The sequence below is a fragment of the Trematomus bernacchii genome, unplaced genomic scaffold, assembly GCF_902827165.1.
Source record: "Trematomus bernacchii unplaced genomic scaffold, fTreBer1.1, whole genome shotgun sequence".
NCBI classification, from domain to species: domain Eukaryota; kingdom Metazoa; phylum Chordata; class Actinopteri; order Perciformes; family Nototheniidae; genus Trematomus; species Trematomus bernacchii.
In genome coordinates this window covers 1,038,529-1,056,675 of record NW_022987513.1, presented here as the reverse complement: position 1 = coordinate 1,056,675, position 18,147 = coordinate 1,038,529, and the positions used below count along the sequence as shown (strand labels likewise).

The following is an 18,147-nucleotide window of genomic DNA, read 5'->3' as shown; positions in this document are numbered from 1 at the left end:
GGGCACATTATATCCTCTCATACTGATAGCCAGTTCCCTGTGGCAGTCTCTGTATTATAGGCAAATATCTTATTGTTATCTAAAGAATTCAGCAAGAAAACAAGGAGTACATGTTCATGCTTTACCTGCAGGGCCTGCTGTAGCAGCTGAACATCTGTGGTGCCCGTGACCTCCCTCAACTGGTTTAGTAGCGTCTGCTGGTGCTATTGAAGAAAAAAGAGGATACGAGGCAGTTCAGAGCTCAGCATCATAGAGACAAGTGGTTAAGAGCAGGTTCAGTTTTTATAAACAACACCAATGAACTTACTAATATGGCTATTACACTCCTATATAGTAACATCCAGGTAAATTAAAAAAATACACAGTAAGAACAATCTCCAACTATAGGGGAAGACTTAAACAATCCATCTCCAAGTTGCTACAGCCGCTACATAAAGGCCAGTCAAGTTTAAGAACATGACATATCATAAAGCAACACCATCATCAGACAAGTAACTAGGGATGGGTATCGTTAGGATTTTATCGATACCGATACTGCTTATCGATACCGGTATCTTTCGATACTCTTATCGATACTTTTCAATAATTTGGTGCTCAAAATTATAGATATGATTAGAAGATGTGAAGATTAAACAGTCATTTTATTGTAATTTATTTTTATTTAATGTTACTTTTAATGCCACACTGGTTTCCTACCGGAGCACTTTCAGCCACAGACTGAGATCACCGATGACCACCACACAGCGCCACAGGAGGTCTTTCCTCCCAGTGGCAATCAAACTCTTTAACTCTTCACCCTTAAGTAAAGGGAACTGAGAACTTCCACACCAACACTATGTGCAATATACATATCAATATAATTACTATCATTACAATACACTCGCTGCTATATAACTATATAACTATGTGCAATATTATTATTAATAATGCTATGATAACGTGCAATTACGTAACTGCCACTACGTTTTATTTATTGCACTACTAACTACTAAATACTGCTAATAATTGCATTGATTGTGTGACCATCTATGTTTCTATGTTTCTATGTTTCATGTTGTCTGTAGATGTTTAATTGCTCTTTTTGCTGCACTTTTAGTGTAGTTTTGCTGTTGTGCTGCTGTGCTGCTGTGTTTATTGTGTTTATTGTATTTTGTTATTCTGGCACAACAATTTCCTTCGGGATAAATAAAGTCTTATCTTATCTTAATGTCATACCAAGCAGGTATGAGTGTGTTTGACAGTGTGTCTCTGGAAGGGGGGCAGTAATTAGGGGCAGTAATTAGGGGCAGTTCATAAATCCATGTAAAGGCCCTGACACACCAAAGAACACGTCCCGACGGACCCGATTGTTGTGTCGCCTCACGTCTCCTGCGTCTTGGCCAAAAAGTCGCACTGGAACACACCGCAAAGACTTCAGTCGACGGCCAAGTAGCACGTACCCACTGCGCATGCGTGAGTGGCAATAACTCTCCTTACCAGCAAGCGGCGGTAGTGTGTATTCGTCATTCAAAAGAGGCAACCAGAAGACAGACTGCGTGATATATACAAACAACAAATAGCGTGCGTTCCATTTTCACTCTCGTCCATCACAGACTGTTTCACAGACTGTTTCACATAACGACTCATAATCGAAAACAGGTTTAGTGCGGTACTGGAAAATGAAAAATAATAGCCGTCTGTGTGTGCCTTCTTAATCGTTTGTTTGCGCACCTCACTTCCGTTTCGCTTCTCATGCACTGATTCGCTAAGCTGCACAGCCAATCAGAGTGATTTATTTTGCCGACAGCACGGCCGAAAAGACACAACGGTGCGGGACACACCAATCTGAGTAGGGCGACAGGACGCTCATCGACGGCCAGACATCTATCGACGGCCGAAATCGGCTTGGTGTGTCAGGGCCTTAAACATGACCATTATTCAGTTAAAACGAGACGCTGCGTGCGCACCTCCTAAACCGGAAGCTCTGGTCGGCTAACCATTATAATCCTTTTATTGCGTTTATTATTTATAATTGTAATGATGGATTATCAGTAATCATTTTAAAGTTACACAGAGACATTGGATTAACCTTCAGCAGCGTTTTTATGCCCTTGAACACAACATAATTATCATCATGGGTACGTAAAGTGAAGTTGTTTTCTTGCTCTTTCCTGGCTGCTAGTTCAGTGAGTTGTGTACAGTGATGAGACTTATACCAATGGAATCTGTGGAATCTCAGCTTTCATGTGATATGTCGTTTGTGCAGATAACATGACTTAGAAAAGATCGCTTTTGCCAGTTATATGCTAAAGTAGCCGTTAGCCCCGTTAGCCCGTTTCGCTAAGTGTTGATTTAGACTATTGGTGTTGGACTTCTGTTCCGTGTAGGTAAAAATTGTTAATGTCGTCAGTTAGCTGAGTTTCTTCCCGTTAAGTGGGTATGCATCATTAATAGGTTGCTAAATCTTAAGAAGCCAGACGCTGTTTCTTGCAAGATGTTGCGTCTGCCCCCGGGAGTCTCACAGTAATAAGAGCGCTGTTAGGAGAGATTACGAGTGGCATTCACAGTGGCCAATCAGAGGGGTACTCAAACCGGATACGTCACACGGGATGAGGGTTCCCAACCAACCAGAATACCGATAGCAGCACCGTTTGTCCAGCGGCTTAACGGTATACCGATACTGTCCAATCGGCTACCGGTACTGACTTAGTACCGGTTCTCGATACCCATCCCAACAAGTAACACTTTTGAATATGAATTGATAAAGGTGAACAAATCTGGACTAATTAAACATCAGATATCCTAATTGACCAGCAGTAGTGAACTCTTAAAGAAAATGGCCAGGGATAACTCACTCTCTTTGGTCAAAGTGTGACCATGGCCTGAGACAAAACAATGCCATTTTTTATTTATTTTTATTTTGGTGGTCTAATGCAGGGGTTCCCAACCTTTATTGTGCCAAGGACCGGTAGATGCATTAAAAAAAAATCGCGGACCGGTTGTCAATTTTAACTGATTTTAATATTTACTCACCACCAGCAGGTAGCAACAGAGACTAATTGTATGTAACAGCCTGAACAAATACTAGAACAATATGCATCCAAAACATATTAACAAAGTTCAAAAAAGAACTAGTGTTGTTTTTTGGTTTTAAAACCGACGTTATTCAGTTTTTAAACCAAAACGGGAAAACAGATAAATCAACGTTTTGGTTTTGTTTGTATGATTTACGGATAATCCAGTGAATGCTGGGAAAACGAGGAGAAGGCGCATTATGAAGGAGATGTCCGGTCGCCAGGGTGTGTGTGTGTGTGTGTGTGTGTGTGTGTGTGTGTGTGTGTGTGTGTGTGTGTGTGTGTGTGTGTGTGTCACTGGCATTTGTTTTCAGAAGATATTATGATAGTGTCGTTCGTTCCGGTGCACTCCCGACAGCATTTAGCACTACATCGAGATTAAGATTAAACTAATTTATTTTGGGAACAGCTGCATATATGCACACACCGAACACACAGAGCTGAGCAGAGCACATACACACACACACATCATGCGCCTTGGTGACTGACTGGACATCTCCTTCATAAAACTAATAAAAGGGGGAGTAATCGGGCAGTTCGATGTGTGTAGATGTGTGTGTGGTTAACACGTAGCAGCCTGCAGTCACTCTTAAGCTGTTCTGATTAAGTTAAACACAGCGAAGGCGGTGCGTAAAAAGGCACAGCTCTTTACCGAGTACGTCCCGCTGCCTCCTGATGCTGCATGTCATGAAGTGAAGGAGGGTTTCCTTCTATAAAACAGCTGCGGGCAGCAGATATCGTGAGAGTCCCGGACATTAATTCATAGATCAAGGCAGACTGGTTTACTCTCCTGTTTTGCCAATCCGGTGCTTAAACAAATAGCTCTCCACCCCTGGCCGACATGTCCTTAAAATGAAGTCCGAGTTTGAAATATATCTCAAATAATGTATGCACCACCATTTCCCCACATAAACATAACAGTCTGCAATCAAACGGTTGTCTCCTGTGCGCTCCTCTTCCTACTTGGCGCACCGGTAACATTCTCGTGCGCACAAGAGGCTGAGACCTTAGGCTGAGCCGCCGAATCCCGCGGAACATCATAAAAGCCATTTTCAACGGTTTTCTGGTGAAAGATTAACTAGCTACTGGATGAAATAATATGACTGGTGGCATAGGTGCGAAAATTAAATAATAATAAACCCCACAGATCCTGAACTCCGGTGTGTCTCACTCATTAACAACGCAACACAGAGCAACAAGAACGTGGTCTACAGTAGCCATGAACTCGCATCTTATTTGAGGGGGGGGTGGATGCGTGGGCCACCCGAATAGGTTAAGGGGCTTGCCGGGGGGGGGGTGTGGGAAACACTGCCATATACACAACATTTGGTTTACTACCACATTCAGCAAGGGTTCAACACATTAGTTGCTTTCAACAGCAATAATAGTGTGTGAAGATTTGGATAAGCCACCGCTAAAATGCCAGCTGGTTGTCAGAGGGGAAAAGTAAACAGGGCAAAAATAGGCTTTACCCTGTGATTATGTAATATGAGCTACTTGTTTATGGAATTACCAGAAAAACATGGTATAAAATGATATGGTTATAGAGATATGAAATATTCCCACGCTCTTAAAAAACGTGTCAACAAGCCCTGTGCATAATTGTACATAACATTATAACTCACGCATGGGTAAACATTATGATGACAGTGTGTTTTGATCACTGTCGGCATGCTGGTTTGTTGACACAGAGGGTGGTGAGGTCAGTTAAGTGTGAGGAAAGTTACACCTGTAACTGATTTTTTCGACCACAAGGCAGTTCTTTAGACACGCACACACACAGAAACACAAACCAACACAGACACAAACACATACTTCTCATCTCCATGTGACATGTCTGGCATGGCTATTTGTCACATTGGCCATTAAGAGGCATCTTGAATAACACATACTTCTCTGCATGGTACAAGGAACTACTTTGGGTCTTTACAGCAGGTTAGAGGCAGGGGCATTCACCGTGACTCCATGTATCAGGTTTTCACAGCTGCTTTGTATGTGCATGTGAAGGAGTTGCAAATAAAACAAATTGTACAGAAAGGATTGAAAGTCCATCGCAAATTCATCTGCAGGCCATTACATGAAAACCTGCACCACACCCTGCTATCATAAAGCACTCTAATAATGGGGCATAGCTTTAATGACTATAGGCCTAATGTTATCCTACTTATATAGCACAATTGCAGTAAATTATGAATTAAATATAACTCATTTGCAGTTGTGCTTATATATTTTCAAGCAGCTGTGGCTCAGGTACTAAATGGGCATCTACCAATCACAGTCAGTTGTTTGTCCCTTAGATTCAACATGGCTAGGTGTCCTTGGGCAAGATACCTAAATGAGTCCCGTATACATGGTCAGTGGTATTTAAGTAAGTCGCTTTGGATAAAAGGGTCAGCTAAATGACATTTAATGTCCTATCATTTCAGCCCCAAAAGGGTCAGACTGCATATTAAGATTTCTGTAACACTGCTTCTTTTAGGTTTCTTTTTTGCCTAAACTCATGACTGCCACCAACCAATCATACTGCTTAGATCGGACTAACTATTTTGCATTGCATTTGTATTGTTACATTTGTATTTCTAACCTAACTTTCGTTTTAGCAACATCATCATCAAGTGGCTGGCTCACCAGAGCTTTGCAACATAGTGGCCTCGACCTTTCGTAAACTGAGAGCATGATCACATGTAACCTAATAAGTCCTCAGTTATGAACCATCGCACAAGCTTGCTATCTGGCCACTCCGCCAGCGTCAACACTGCTGCTCCACTGCCAATGCTTGGTAAACAAAGATATCAGTTGTGATATTAGAGAAACGGTAGCCTAGAAAATATCTGCACACAAACACGGAGTATCCACTCCTCCAAACTGAACATCATCGTTGGTGGAAAGGATGCTGCTAAGTTGACGGCATTAACATAATAACATATGTCCCTGTCAGTTGGCCTTGTTTATTTCACCTGAGGAAACACTTAGCCCATGATACTAGTGTTAAAAGGGAAGTAGCATCTGAATGAATATGTATAAACTGCAAGTTATCGTTAAAGTTACCCAACTTACACATCAGCGCTAATGTTAAACTTCACGTTAGCGTTAGCTCAATGGTACCATTAGCTAACGTTGGCTGGCAGCAAAACATTGGATAAGGCGTACGCTAAGGGAGCGGAAAGCCTAGCTTGAATATAAACACTTGCAATTTACAAACAGTTGCTCAACAACCGCCCTAGGCCACTAAAAAAACAAACAATTATATTTTAACTCAACTAACAGAGAAGTTTGCTGACCAACTCTGTGAGAAAACTGAGCCATAAACCTAAATAGCTGCACAGCTAGGCTAAAGTAAGCTAGCTACCAAGTTAGCTTCTGGAAGCTTACCTTCTGAGAATGCTGCTGAAGGACATTCTGCTCCACGGTCATGGCGGATTCAGCAATAAATGTATAATTAAATTCAAACCAGGGGTAGCAAAACGCAGAGGATACTTGTGACTGAAGCGAATAAAAACACGATGCTATGATGTCCCCTCCTTAATCAGCGACATCACGGGCGCCATAGAGAATAGCGCAGGTCGTCAGGAGGAATGAAAACATTGCTCTGCCCTGCCTGAGCTCTGGGATTGATTACTCACGTCTGCTCTAACTGCAACTAACTACGTCATGGATCAGATTTGTCTAACTCATGGATATAAAATTGTTGACCGTATTTATTTAATAACCAGTTCAGATTCAGATCAATCGTTTTTCTAATATTCCATTCACACTTTATGAAAAATAAATCAGAATGTAGTTACACCTGGAGTAAAGTCACAAGGCTGTGTAAAGAATACAGTCAAGAAAACTGTGAAAGGTACCTTTCTCAATATTGCACCTCGCCTTACTTTTGCTGAGTTCCGCTGCTCTGTATTCGACCCTTTTATGCACCAAACCCTCATAGCATAGCCTACATAAATGTTTTGTGGTATTTCATACTCCTGTGAATTGAAATATTGGGACTTTTCATAAGATATTCTATGAGCCAAGTCTCACTATTTTTTTAATTATGAAGATAAATATTATACTTAAAAAAAAAATCTTCTTCCTGCGAATTATCTATAAGGGAACATTTTATTTATTCTTAAAGTCAGAACTTTGGGATGTTATTGGGGGGGGGGGGGGGGGGACTCAGCAACAACAGCAACAACAGCAGCAGGGATGATATGAAGAACGATTTCATCAAGATACAGTTCAGAGTTTCACGGTCACCATACAGAACAGACTGGAACACATTGTTGTGCAATAACACTTCTTATGTGCAATAAACATGGTTTTACAATTATTATTTTTTACTAGCTACTTTGCACAAGTTATTACAGTAGCAACACTTGTAGAATAACACTGTTTTATAATATACATATTTATAATTTATATATATTACATTTTATGTTTTATTCTATATGAATTGTATTGTATGTTTTAACTCATGTGTAATTCCTGTTAACATTCTGCTTTGATAATATAATTAATAGTGTAGTAAGTATATCTTATCTAATATAATATGTTATTATGGCTGCTACGTCATTAAGGTTCATTTACTTTTATAATGTTGTTGTTATCATCTTTTTATTTTATTTTCGTATATTATATTTTTAACTCAAGGAAAATAACATGCTGCACTACCAATATAAGTGGGATAAATATTGTATATACCACAGTTATTACTGGCTTTTACGTTGTTACGTCGAAAAATCATGCTGAAAGCCATATGACTCTACATGTACAAACATACAGTAGACATCAATACATTCTCTGTATTCTTTTATCAGTTCATCATTAGCTGTTCCATGTTGCGCTGCAGTTCAGTCTTTCTCCAGCAGGTGGCAGCATTTCCTTTGGAGCTCCAGTTGCATAATGACAGACCCTACAATGGAATCAGGAATGTGCAAAAGGAAATGAATCATACAAATAATTCCACATGGTAAAACAAGAAGCATTATTAATCACAAATTCTGTTTCCAATTTTCACCACTGCACATTCACCAATATGTAATACATGCAGAAGACTCAGAGCCCTACGAGGCTAATTGTTTATCTTTGTAATTACTGTTTATTTACAAATGTGTACTAATGTCTGTCATTGTAAATGATCTTCAAATCAATGAGATGTCCTGCAACATGTCAGCACATTGCATGTTGATATTCAATTCAAATAGTTTAGAGTATATTTGGATTATAACTGTGCTTGGAATCTGCTTATTTCAAGACATTTGCCACTTTTCTAGCATCCAGATGTTTTTTCTAATTCTACGAATAAAAGTTCTGATTATATTTTTTCTTGAATTAAGAAATGTACGAATGGTTATATTTGGCAAATTAATCTTATTATGTGTTTTCTTCCTGCTTATTTCAAGACAAATGTGTCACTTTTCTATAGAATCCAAATATATTTCTTATTCCAATAAATCTTACTAAGTGCATTTATCTCAAAGCACTGGCTCTTGTTTGAAATCTGTATCTACTCAAATCTTTTGTTCTTGTTTAAAGATGCTATTTGCAGTGTATTGACTGACCAGCAGAGTGTGTGAAGGTCACACACACCCTACTGTCAGAGCACACACTCCACAGTCGGACCTCCAGGCAGGAAGTGAAGCGATCAGTCAGAGGATCTGGGAAGCTGTCAGGAAACCAATCAGACAATAAGTTGATGAATCAATTGCTGCGGTCTGAATCATGTGATTTAAAGAGCTCATACTTGTTTGCTGAAGATCAAAATGGATCCTGAAAGTGAGCCTGAGGGCTGAATGAGAATCAGCATTTATGATGCCCCCCCCTCTGTCTCACTGATCCAACACAGAAAAAAGGACTTGAATATGTTCTTAAATGTAAATTCAGGAAATCGGCGATAATAACAATCATAAAATAAACTAGTTTGGTCATATAAAGTATATTCAGATGCAGCAGTTATGTTTTAAAAATATTTGCAGTGGATGTGTAGCTTTTTGATGATGGGGTGCCCCGAGGCAGAGCACACCTTTAGCCTGAATGCAGATGGGAAAGAAGTACTCTTTACTAGAAAAAGTAAAAACTGTAAAATACTCTGTTACAACTAAAAGTCATGCATTCAAATTCTTGACCAAGTAAAATACAAAAGTGCTGCCATCCTTTTAGACTTAAACTACCAAAAGTAAAAGTACTTGTTACGTGTTGTGGCCCATTTCAGAATCATATATCTTAAATCAACATAATATGTTTGCATGACGACTGATGCATCAAAGTGTTCATCACAGCTGCTCGTTACTGTGTATACTGCTGCAGGACACCCTCACCTCAATGTCATAGTTCCTTTATTAGTCTATTTATATTTGAGTTTTGTCTTATAATCTGTATCCAGTGTCGGAAAGTGTATTCAGATTCTTTACTTGAGTACAATTCATAATTATACACTCTAAAAATACTCAATTTATAGTAAAAGTACTGCATCCAGAATGGTGCTAAAATCTAAAGTAAAAGGTATAAGTACGATTAGGAAAATGTTCTTGAAGTATTATAAGTCAAATGAACTTGAAGTATTAGAAGTAAAATTACTCATTTAAAAACTATTTTTAAATATTTGAAAGCAAAAGCATCAAGTCTTCAGAATCTGGAACTGTGTTATATTTTTGAACAAAAAACTTCCTAACAATATTTCTACCAAATAATTTTCTGTTCCAATTAAATGAATTGTGTGTCAAAATATATATTTATAAGGTAACTAGTAAATACAACAGTTAAAACAAATGTAGTGGAATAAAAAGTACCAGTTTGGATTCCAAAATGTAGTACAGTAGAAGAATAGCAGTATAAAATGAAAATACTCAGATAAAGTACAAGTACCTCAAATGTGTACTTACTGTAGGAACAGTACTGGAGTAAATGTAGTTACTTTCCACCACTGTGTGAATCCTAATCCGTGGTAAGAAATATTGGCTTTCAAATGTGGAAGAGGAGAATTACTCATGTACAGAACTTGATTCAATCTACTTGATTACACTGCCTGAATAAAAAGAGAAATATAATATGACTTACTTAAATGCGTCCTCTTTGTGCTCCGCCCAGGTTTGATGTTTCTCTCCCAGGTTTCAGAGACAGGCTCCCAGGCTGCAGATGGACACTGTACACTTAATGTGACTGAGGCCATTTTTGTTATTAACTAAAGGCTTGCGGCAATTACATGTCTCTGAATCTGGCTGACAAAGCATCATCCATTACCTCCGCCCCCTCTGCAGCGGACCATTGTCCTGCCACTAGAAGGGATGGAGCTGTGATCATTCTGCGAGTGTCATAATGGCTTCATGTTCAGATGAGTTGGCTCAGCCTCTATGGAATACCAGTTAGGATCTTCCCCCAAGCATACTGAAATCATTAGCTTTCATTATTTTAAAGGTACCCAGAGTGCAACTACTTAATTGGTAAATCTTAATATCCAATTACACATCCTTATGATAAGGGTATTTTATATACAGGCTAGGGGAATTACATGTAACGGGATTACGTAACCAGGATACGAAAAAAACTGTATTCCCATACAGTTACATTGAGGAAAGATGTAATCAGATTACTGTTGAATTAAAAAAAATTGGATTACGAGCAGGATAAAAATGTATCAACAAAGATCAATATTTGGACGTACTGCCTGAATTTTCCATGTTGGTTTTCATTTAGGCTGCTTCCTTCTTCTTTTTTTAAATATATTTTTGAATGCAGTAGGTTGACACCTGATTTGATCAAACTAAAACACTGTTTAGTGTGTAAGTGGAGCCTTAATTGACACATTTGTTATACTAAATATCTTGGTTTCTTGTTTAAGGTTACATTGTTCTGTTGTCTTACATAATACACTTCAGTAAAAAACATCTTACTGTTATCTCTTATTTATTTGCATTGCGTTTGATGTCAAGATAATCAAAAAGGTACGGAAAGTAATCAGGTTACATTACTCTTATATTTCTATGCTCAGAGTAACTACACTTTAATACTTTAATTAAATGTATTATGTCAACAAATTTCACACAACTGTATTAGGTTAGTTGAAAGGAATAATCTTAAATTGAACCTAATATTTTGTATTTAAACTTAATATTATTGCTTTCAACTCACATAATACAGTTATACATTTAATTAAAGTCAATGTTTCAGATTTTTCAGTGTAGTAATTCTAAAGGATTACATTTTTAAAGTATACCTCTGTTTTATATATAGGAAAATAAAACATTAGGTAGTTTCACATTGACGATAACCATCACATCTTTAGAGGCTGATTTCCTGGAGAAATATCGAGTCAATCAATATTTCAATCAGACAGCCCCCGTCTTCCTGCCGCAGACCCCAAGGTTACTTTCAACACTGCTGATTCATAGTTTTCCGACAGGATATTTATCTGTCATGAAGCATGAAACCATAAAAAGTGATATGAAAGCACTTTTTCTCCAGACTGAAGCATGGAGCCACATATGAGGTCCGGGTCTTCATATGAGCACGATAAGCCCCTGTGTGTTCTGCAGTGAGAGGAAATTGCATCGCCACACAGGGATTTGAGATGCTGATCCTCATATTTAATAACAAATGCAGACATGGACGTCTATCATATATGTTAATATGCGATACAGAAATATGAACACAGCGTATGAGAGGCACAGCACGGATTTTAGTCAGGGAACAGATGTACATGTTTTTTATTGGAAGCAGGCATGGCAGCAATAATATAAGTCATTTAATTATGAACAACACTGATGCAACATGAGCATTGATTTGAATCGATAACCTTGTCATGGCAGCATTTAGGGCATCTGGGCAAGATCTCTTTGTTTGTGAGGATTTACGCCATTTTCCAGGTTTCTATATTTTATAATATCACGCATGCACCACCTCTACTCGTCGGTCCTCTTCGGTTATACATTATATTTCATATTTATTATACTTTTCTAAAGTTAATGTCCCAAACCAGAATTGAAGTAAATCCCCACTGACTGCTGAACTCTTGTCTACTCTTTTTGTGTTAAGTGTTTAACCTGTGTTGGTCAAAGATGAGTTTGGAACTGTTAAAATGTAGATCCTGAAATTATTAAGAAGGTAATAAAAGTAATATATAAAATAATTAGCATGTAAATATTATTTTTAGATCAAGGCTATAGCCATGCTACTGGCTATAGGTAAAGGAATGTAATGAAGTATATTTACTCAAGTATTGCATCAAAGTAAATAATTTGAGTTACTTGTTTAACGGAGTATTTTTATTGTATTTTGTTGGAAGCAGGCATGGCAGCAATATATATATATATATATATATGTCATTTAGACGATTTATATTAATATAATACAGAATATAAATTGTCTACAATTTTACATATATAATTAGAGGTAAGTATCCAGCAGCAGTATATAAAGTTATTCAAATTAGCTCCACATTTACCAGCTGTGACTGATAGATGAGTGCATCAATAATCCAGAAATGTAACATTAATCATTTAAAAATGTGCCATTATGCTAATTTTAACAATACAGCATTGCCTCTTTTACTAAAGCTTAACATCTAAGTTCCTTTTCCACTACTGGTGAGGCGGTACAATGGTGCTATAGCAAAATGCTAACAAAAGCATGGCAACAGGCAGGTAGAATGTTTAGCATGTTCACCATCTTAGTTTAGCATATGTAAGCATGCTAACATTAGCAAATTAGCACATAAAAACGCAAAGCTGAGGCTGATTTAACTTGAATATTTTCGGTCATAAACCAGACTAATAGACAATTTTAAATCAGGATATTTTGGAAAAGTCATAAAAAGATTGGTAAACATTACAATTTAGTCTAAAGGGAAAGTTTTTTAGCCAAATTGTATGGCTAACCCTCCTACAGTTCTTGAGATTGTTCAGTCTGGACCAAAGTGGTGGACGTAGCCATGCTGCTGCATGACTGAAATGTGAACAATGCCAACAGTTCAGTCAGGAGAGACTCATTTTTTGTTTAAAGAACATTTATTTACGCATGCGCCATTTGATGGAAATGTTAATAAACTTTGGCGATTAGACCCCGATCCTGATATTTTATCTTAGGGGGGAAGTGCAGCCGTGGGGTCACTGGTGGTGATGTTGAAGATCTGGATTTGATGAGGAGGTGGGATGAAAAGGAGGTGTGATGAGGAGAAGGGATGAAGAGGAGGTGTGATGAGGAGGTGGGATGAAGAGGAGGTGGGATGAGGAGGTGGGATGAAGAGGAGGTGTGATGAGCTCTCCTGGGCACTGGATGTGATGAAAGGAGGTGGATGGGGTGGAGGCGGGCCGCAGCATGAACACCTCAAATCATAGCTGACTGCAGGAGAGAGGAGAACCATTTTAAAGTTTCTCTGCAGTACGCTGATTGGCTGCTGGAGATTGTGGTGACATGTGATTGGAGTGCCCACAATGATCTGATTATATGCAGTTGCGGAGTGAATGAATGTAAACCCAGTCTTCCTGGAAGAACTTAAGCTGAGCTTCTTTTAGATGAGACTTTAATTGTGATTTGGAACCGTCATACAGCTGGCTAACCCTAACGATAACCCTATTTAAAAAAGTGAAATTTATAATATTTGTTTCCTTTTTTGTCATATATCAATTTATTTGTTTACATAATTGTGTCAAGTGCTGTTTTAATTGCTGTGAGATGTAGCTAATTCCTTCTAAATGTCAGATGCAGCTTCAGGTTTTTTCTGCCCAAGTTCAAACTGAGTGGAACATCAGAGCGCAGAGGAGTTCAATTTGGCGTGTTCGTTGTAAATAGCCTTCGGCCCCGCAGCAGAGTTCACATCCCAAACTGGTCTCAGCCAGACTGGTTGACACAGAACTGCCCTTCCTCGCTCTACCGGGGATTTCAGAACTGTTTACGTGGAAAGTTCATGACCCTGCACATCAACCAGTCTCGGTTTGTGATGCAACACACAGGAAATGAGAGTTAATGTATTTCCTCATGAGATTAGATTGTTTTGGATACTTTGTTTTGGTGAAATCTTTGCTTTCTCTAGGTCTAAATAAGGTGTCATCAGAGCAAAACCACAGACCTCTGAACGGAGTGGCTTCTATCTTCAGGAATCAAAAGATGTGATGTGATGCAGTGGTGAAAGTAACTAAGTGCATTTACTTAAGTACTGTATCATTTTGAGAGACTTGTACCTAAATATAATCAACCCTTAAATAAGATGGGCCGAGTATCTTTACTTTTGGTACTCAGAGGTGGAAGAAGTACTCAGATCTTGTACTTGAGTAAAAGTAGAAGTACCAGAGTGTAGGAATACTCTGTTACAAGTAAACGTCCTGCATTCAAAATGTTACTCAAGTAAAAATAGAAAAGTATTATCATCAAAATATAGTTAAAGGTAGGGTAGGTAAGTTTGAGAAACCAGCTCGAGTGCGCTAGAATTTGAAAATACACAACCGGAGAAAATCTGCCACTTCCTTATAGAGCCCCTCCTCCAACACACACGAACGCGCACATGACCAATGAGGGCACGAGATAAGTTTGTGCACAGATGGAAGGCTGACAGGCAGGTAGGCCATCCAGTTATTTTAGCCGGGCCGGCTAAAATGATTGGTCGTACTTTTTACAGTACTACGGCTTCCACAGATGACATTTCTTTATGGATTTTTTGTCAAAGCACTTAAGATATTCATTGCTATCGGGATGTTAAGAGCATTCCATGGAATATAACAAAAAGTGTATCTCGAGCCGGTTTCTCAAACTTACCTACCCTACCTTTAAAGTATAGCAAAAGTAAAAGTAGTCTGATTTGTCCATTTCAGAATAATATATATGATATGTTTTATAATGATTGATCATTAAAGTGTTCTCAAAGCTGGTAAAGGTGCAGCTAGTTTGAATGACTTTGTATACTGCAGGGTAGCTTGTGAATTTACTCCAGGTGGAACTAAAGTCTGATTTAACACTTGATTATATTTCACATCATTATTCAAATCTGTAAAGTAACTAAAGGTATTCAATACATGTAGTGGAGTCAAAGTACACGATTTACCTCTGAATTGTAGTGGAGTAAAAGTACAACGTAGCATAAAATGTAGTATCTCAAAGTTATACTAAGTTACAGTACTTGACTAAATTAGTTACTTCTCACCTCTGTTGGTAATTTAATTTAATTTTGATGCCAATACTTATATACTTTTTAAGTAACATTTGTATTGAAGTACTTTCACTTATAACAGAGTATTCCTGCTCTCTGGTACTTTAGTACAAGATGTGAGTATTTTCCACCTCTGGTAGGATGTCATTGAAAAGGCTCAACAAGAGCGAGCTTCCTCTGAAGAGGAGGCAGAAGAAGACATTGGCAGGTGGGGACTGACATTGCTAGTTCTCCCCAGCCAGTTTGTAAAACATTTACCCTTGTGCTTATCTGACAAGGCAATATCATCCATGTTCTTCCAGTGTCAGCCAACATCCCTCCAGCTGACAGGCTGCGTGGGGCACAGCGCTCCCACTCTTCATGAATATTACATTGGCTCTGTTTGCCGCACATGGCCACCAATAAGCTTTACAAAACAGCTATCAATAATCAGATCACAACCTACACTGAACAAAGTGAAACTTTAATTCAATGTATTATGTCAACAGATTTCACATCACTGTATTATGTTAGTTGAACGCAATGATACAAATAATAACAAAACATTAGGTTCAACTTAATATTATTGCTTTCAACTAACCTAATACAGTTATGTGACATGTTGAAATAATTAATTTAATTTAATTCATCATTTCAGTTTTCAGTGAATGATTTCTTGCATTCTACTCTTTTGTCTTAATTCCAACAGGCACTTGTGAAGCAGTCTTTTCACTTCTCCCCCCCCCTTCTGTAGACTCCCTGCACATCAGGCTTTTTAGCATGACTAATCTCTGCTTCATGTATGTGGATAAGGAGGCCATGGGAAGCAGTGTGTGGGGGGGGGGGGGGGCTAGAAGATATCAGGCAGGCATTAAGGGAAAGAAAGGACTTGCTGCCACTTGTCATATTTACACAAAATGTCAGAAGAATGGGCTGGAGAGGGGGGGTTGTATGCTGTGGTGTGTGGTGGAGGAGGAGGAGGAGGAGGAGGAGGAGGAGGAAGGGGAGGAGGGGGGGGGGTGGTGGGGTGGGGGGGTGCCACAGCTGCAGGCCAACAGTTGATCCTGCCCCGGGAAACAGGATCATCCAGGTCAGGGCGGAGAGGGAGGCAAAAGGTTGCGACCCCTGGGGGTTAAGGAACCGACTTCACAAAGAGGTACATCTTCAAACGCAAAGGCCCCACTGGGGGAACCAGGAGAAGGTTAGGAAAATAAACCAACGTGACCCCCCCTCTCAGAGCACCAGCTTCACAAGGTGTTCTTCACTGACTCTGCTCTCATGAAGGAGCAGGAGTGTTACTTCAAGTCAAAGCACAGAAGGACTTTTACTAGTATCTTTATTGGAGGAAACGTATGTTATTTTACAATTTGTATTACTATATTCTGCCTTCAAGGTACTCCAAATCGGGTCATGAGACTCATAAAATGCTAATTTACATTGTGTGTTTGTGTGTGTGAGTGTGTGTTTACATAAGTGAGGTCAAACCATGTGCTCAGAGTTCACTGACTTGTATGAGGTGATTGAACATCTGTCAGCATATTTATCACACCAATCACCATGACAACTAGTGACAAGTGTGAGCTCTGTATGGCCTCCATGTGAATAAACAAAGCACCTAACAAGAAAGTGTCTCATTACCACTCACATGTCTGCACAATAGTAGTTCATGTGTTCCCATGTAGATAAGCCCCTTGATGTCAAAGCAATTAAATTGTTAGTCAGAAATCGAGTTTCTGTAAATAGTTTTTTGGGGCTAATTCTATGAAGTGCCTGTTGTGGGACTGGCCGGTCCTCGGGTGCCTGATGTGCCGCGCTCACTTCCTGTCAGCCTCATGCTGAGGTCAGGAAATCAAAGCGAGCAGCCTCAGACAAACAGCCGATTGTCAAGTCTTACACCTTGACCTCAGTTTAAACTTGTGACTCCCTCCTTTATGTTCGCCGCTGCTTTGGCAATCGGAGGAAATCAAGGGGTTACTGGCGGTTCAGCCTTGATAAGGATCTTGAAACGGAGAAGTTCACGGAGGGGAAAGGTTACTTGGAGTTTAAAGAGAGTGCAGCCAGTCATGGGGAGTATTAAATAAAAGGGAAGTCAGTGCCGAGGAACTGCGCTGCGTTTTTTAAAAGTGCACTGCAGACAAAAAGCCGTCTGTTCCCTCACTGGACTTCATATTCAAACACAGGGCAGGGGAAGTTTAGCCTGAACTCATCTTCACCTTTGGGGAGTCTCACGCTACAGGCTGCCTCGCTCAACTCAAGGAGAAATGGACAACTTTCTACAGAGAAAACAAGAAATAAGGTTTGTGTTTATACCATGGGGTTCTAAATAGAAGATACACTGTTCCACTCTGTAAGGCACATTCTTGGGCATTCAGTGCCCATGTGGTGACCTCTATGAGTCCCCCCCCCCCCTTTCAAGGTCTTTCCTGCCTTTGTTGCACTGTAGTGAACAGCAGCCCTCTCAGAAGCAGTGGTTTTAGGCCAGATGCAGGACATCCTCTCACTCAGACCAGCCTTTGATTATACAAAGTGCAGTTTGGCTTTGATGTCAATTTCAAATATTCTTTACTGAAGGCAAATCAGATATCTACTGTAGATATATGGGGCCAAAATGTCCTTACAAGTGACTTTATAATAGGGTTCCTGAAGCCCTTCTCCACATGACACCAAAAGTCCTTACAGCATGGCTAGACACCTTGAAAGATGATGTCACAATAGAGTTTAATCACTAAACAAGCTTCACATTTCTTACCCTTAGTCGTAATAAGTGACTACTCACAGGAATACAACTAGGCTGCATATGACCCTTTTACAAGAGAATATGAGAAAACACATGTACTGTTTGAGATAATATACACACATGTATTCCCTGAAAGACTATTGCTGTCCCCAGATAACATGTCATAATGTATAATAAACTTGCCCACATCCTCAATTTGTCCGTAGAAAAACACACTTCTAAATGGCAAACTAGAAAAAGAGGAACACGTTGATACTAGGTCA

The 18,147-nt window shown here is 39.2% G+C and overlaps 1 protein-coding gene across 5 annotated transcripts in view; it reads right to left on the bottom strand.

Annotated features, from left to right (window-relative positions):
- The window catches only part of usp25 (ubiquitin specific peptidase 25), a 36,281-nt gene extending 29,627 nt beyond the window's left edge, over positions 1-6,654 (bottom strand). For 4 of the 5 annotated variants that reach the window (XM_034153428.1, XM_034153436.1, XM_034153422.1 and 1 more), the window contains exons 1-2: positions 6,426-6,467; positions 126-203 (exon numbers count right to left, since the gene is read on the bottom strand). In XM_034153428.1, the coding sequence (XP_034009319.1) occupies positions 126-203; positions 6,426-6,467 (120 nt within the window). Of the gene's footprint in view, positions 1-125; positions 204-6,425 lie in introns of all 5 variants that reach the window. The other variant, XM_034153415.1, reaches the window with a different exon arrangement.
- Between the last annotated feature and the right edge of the window lie 11,493 nt (positions 6,655-18,147).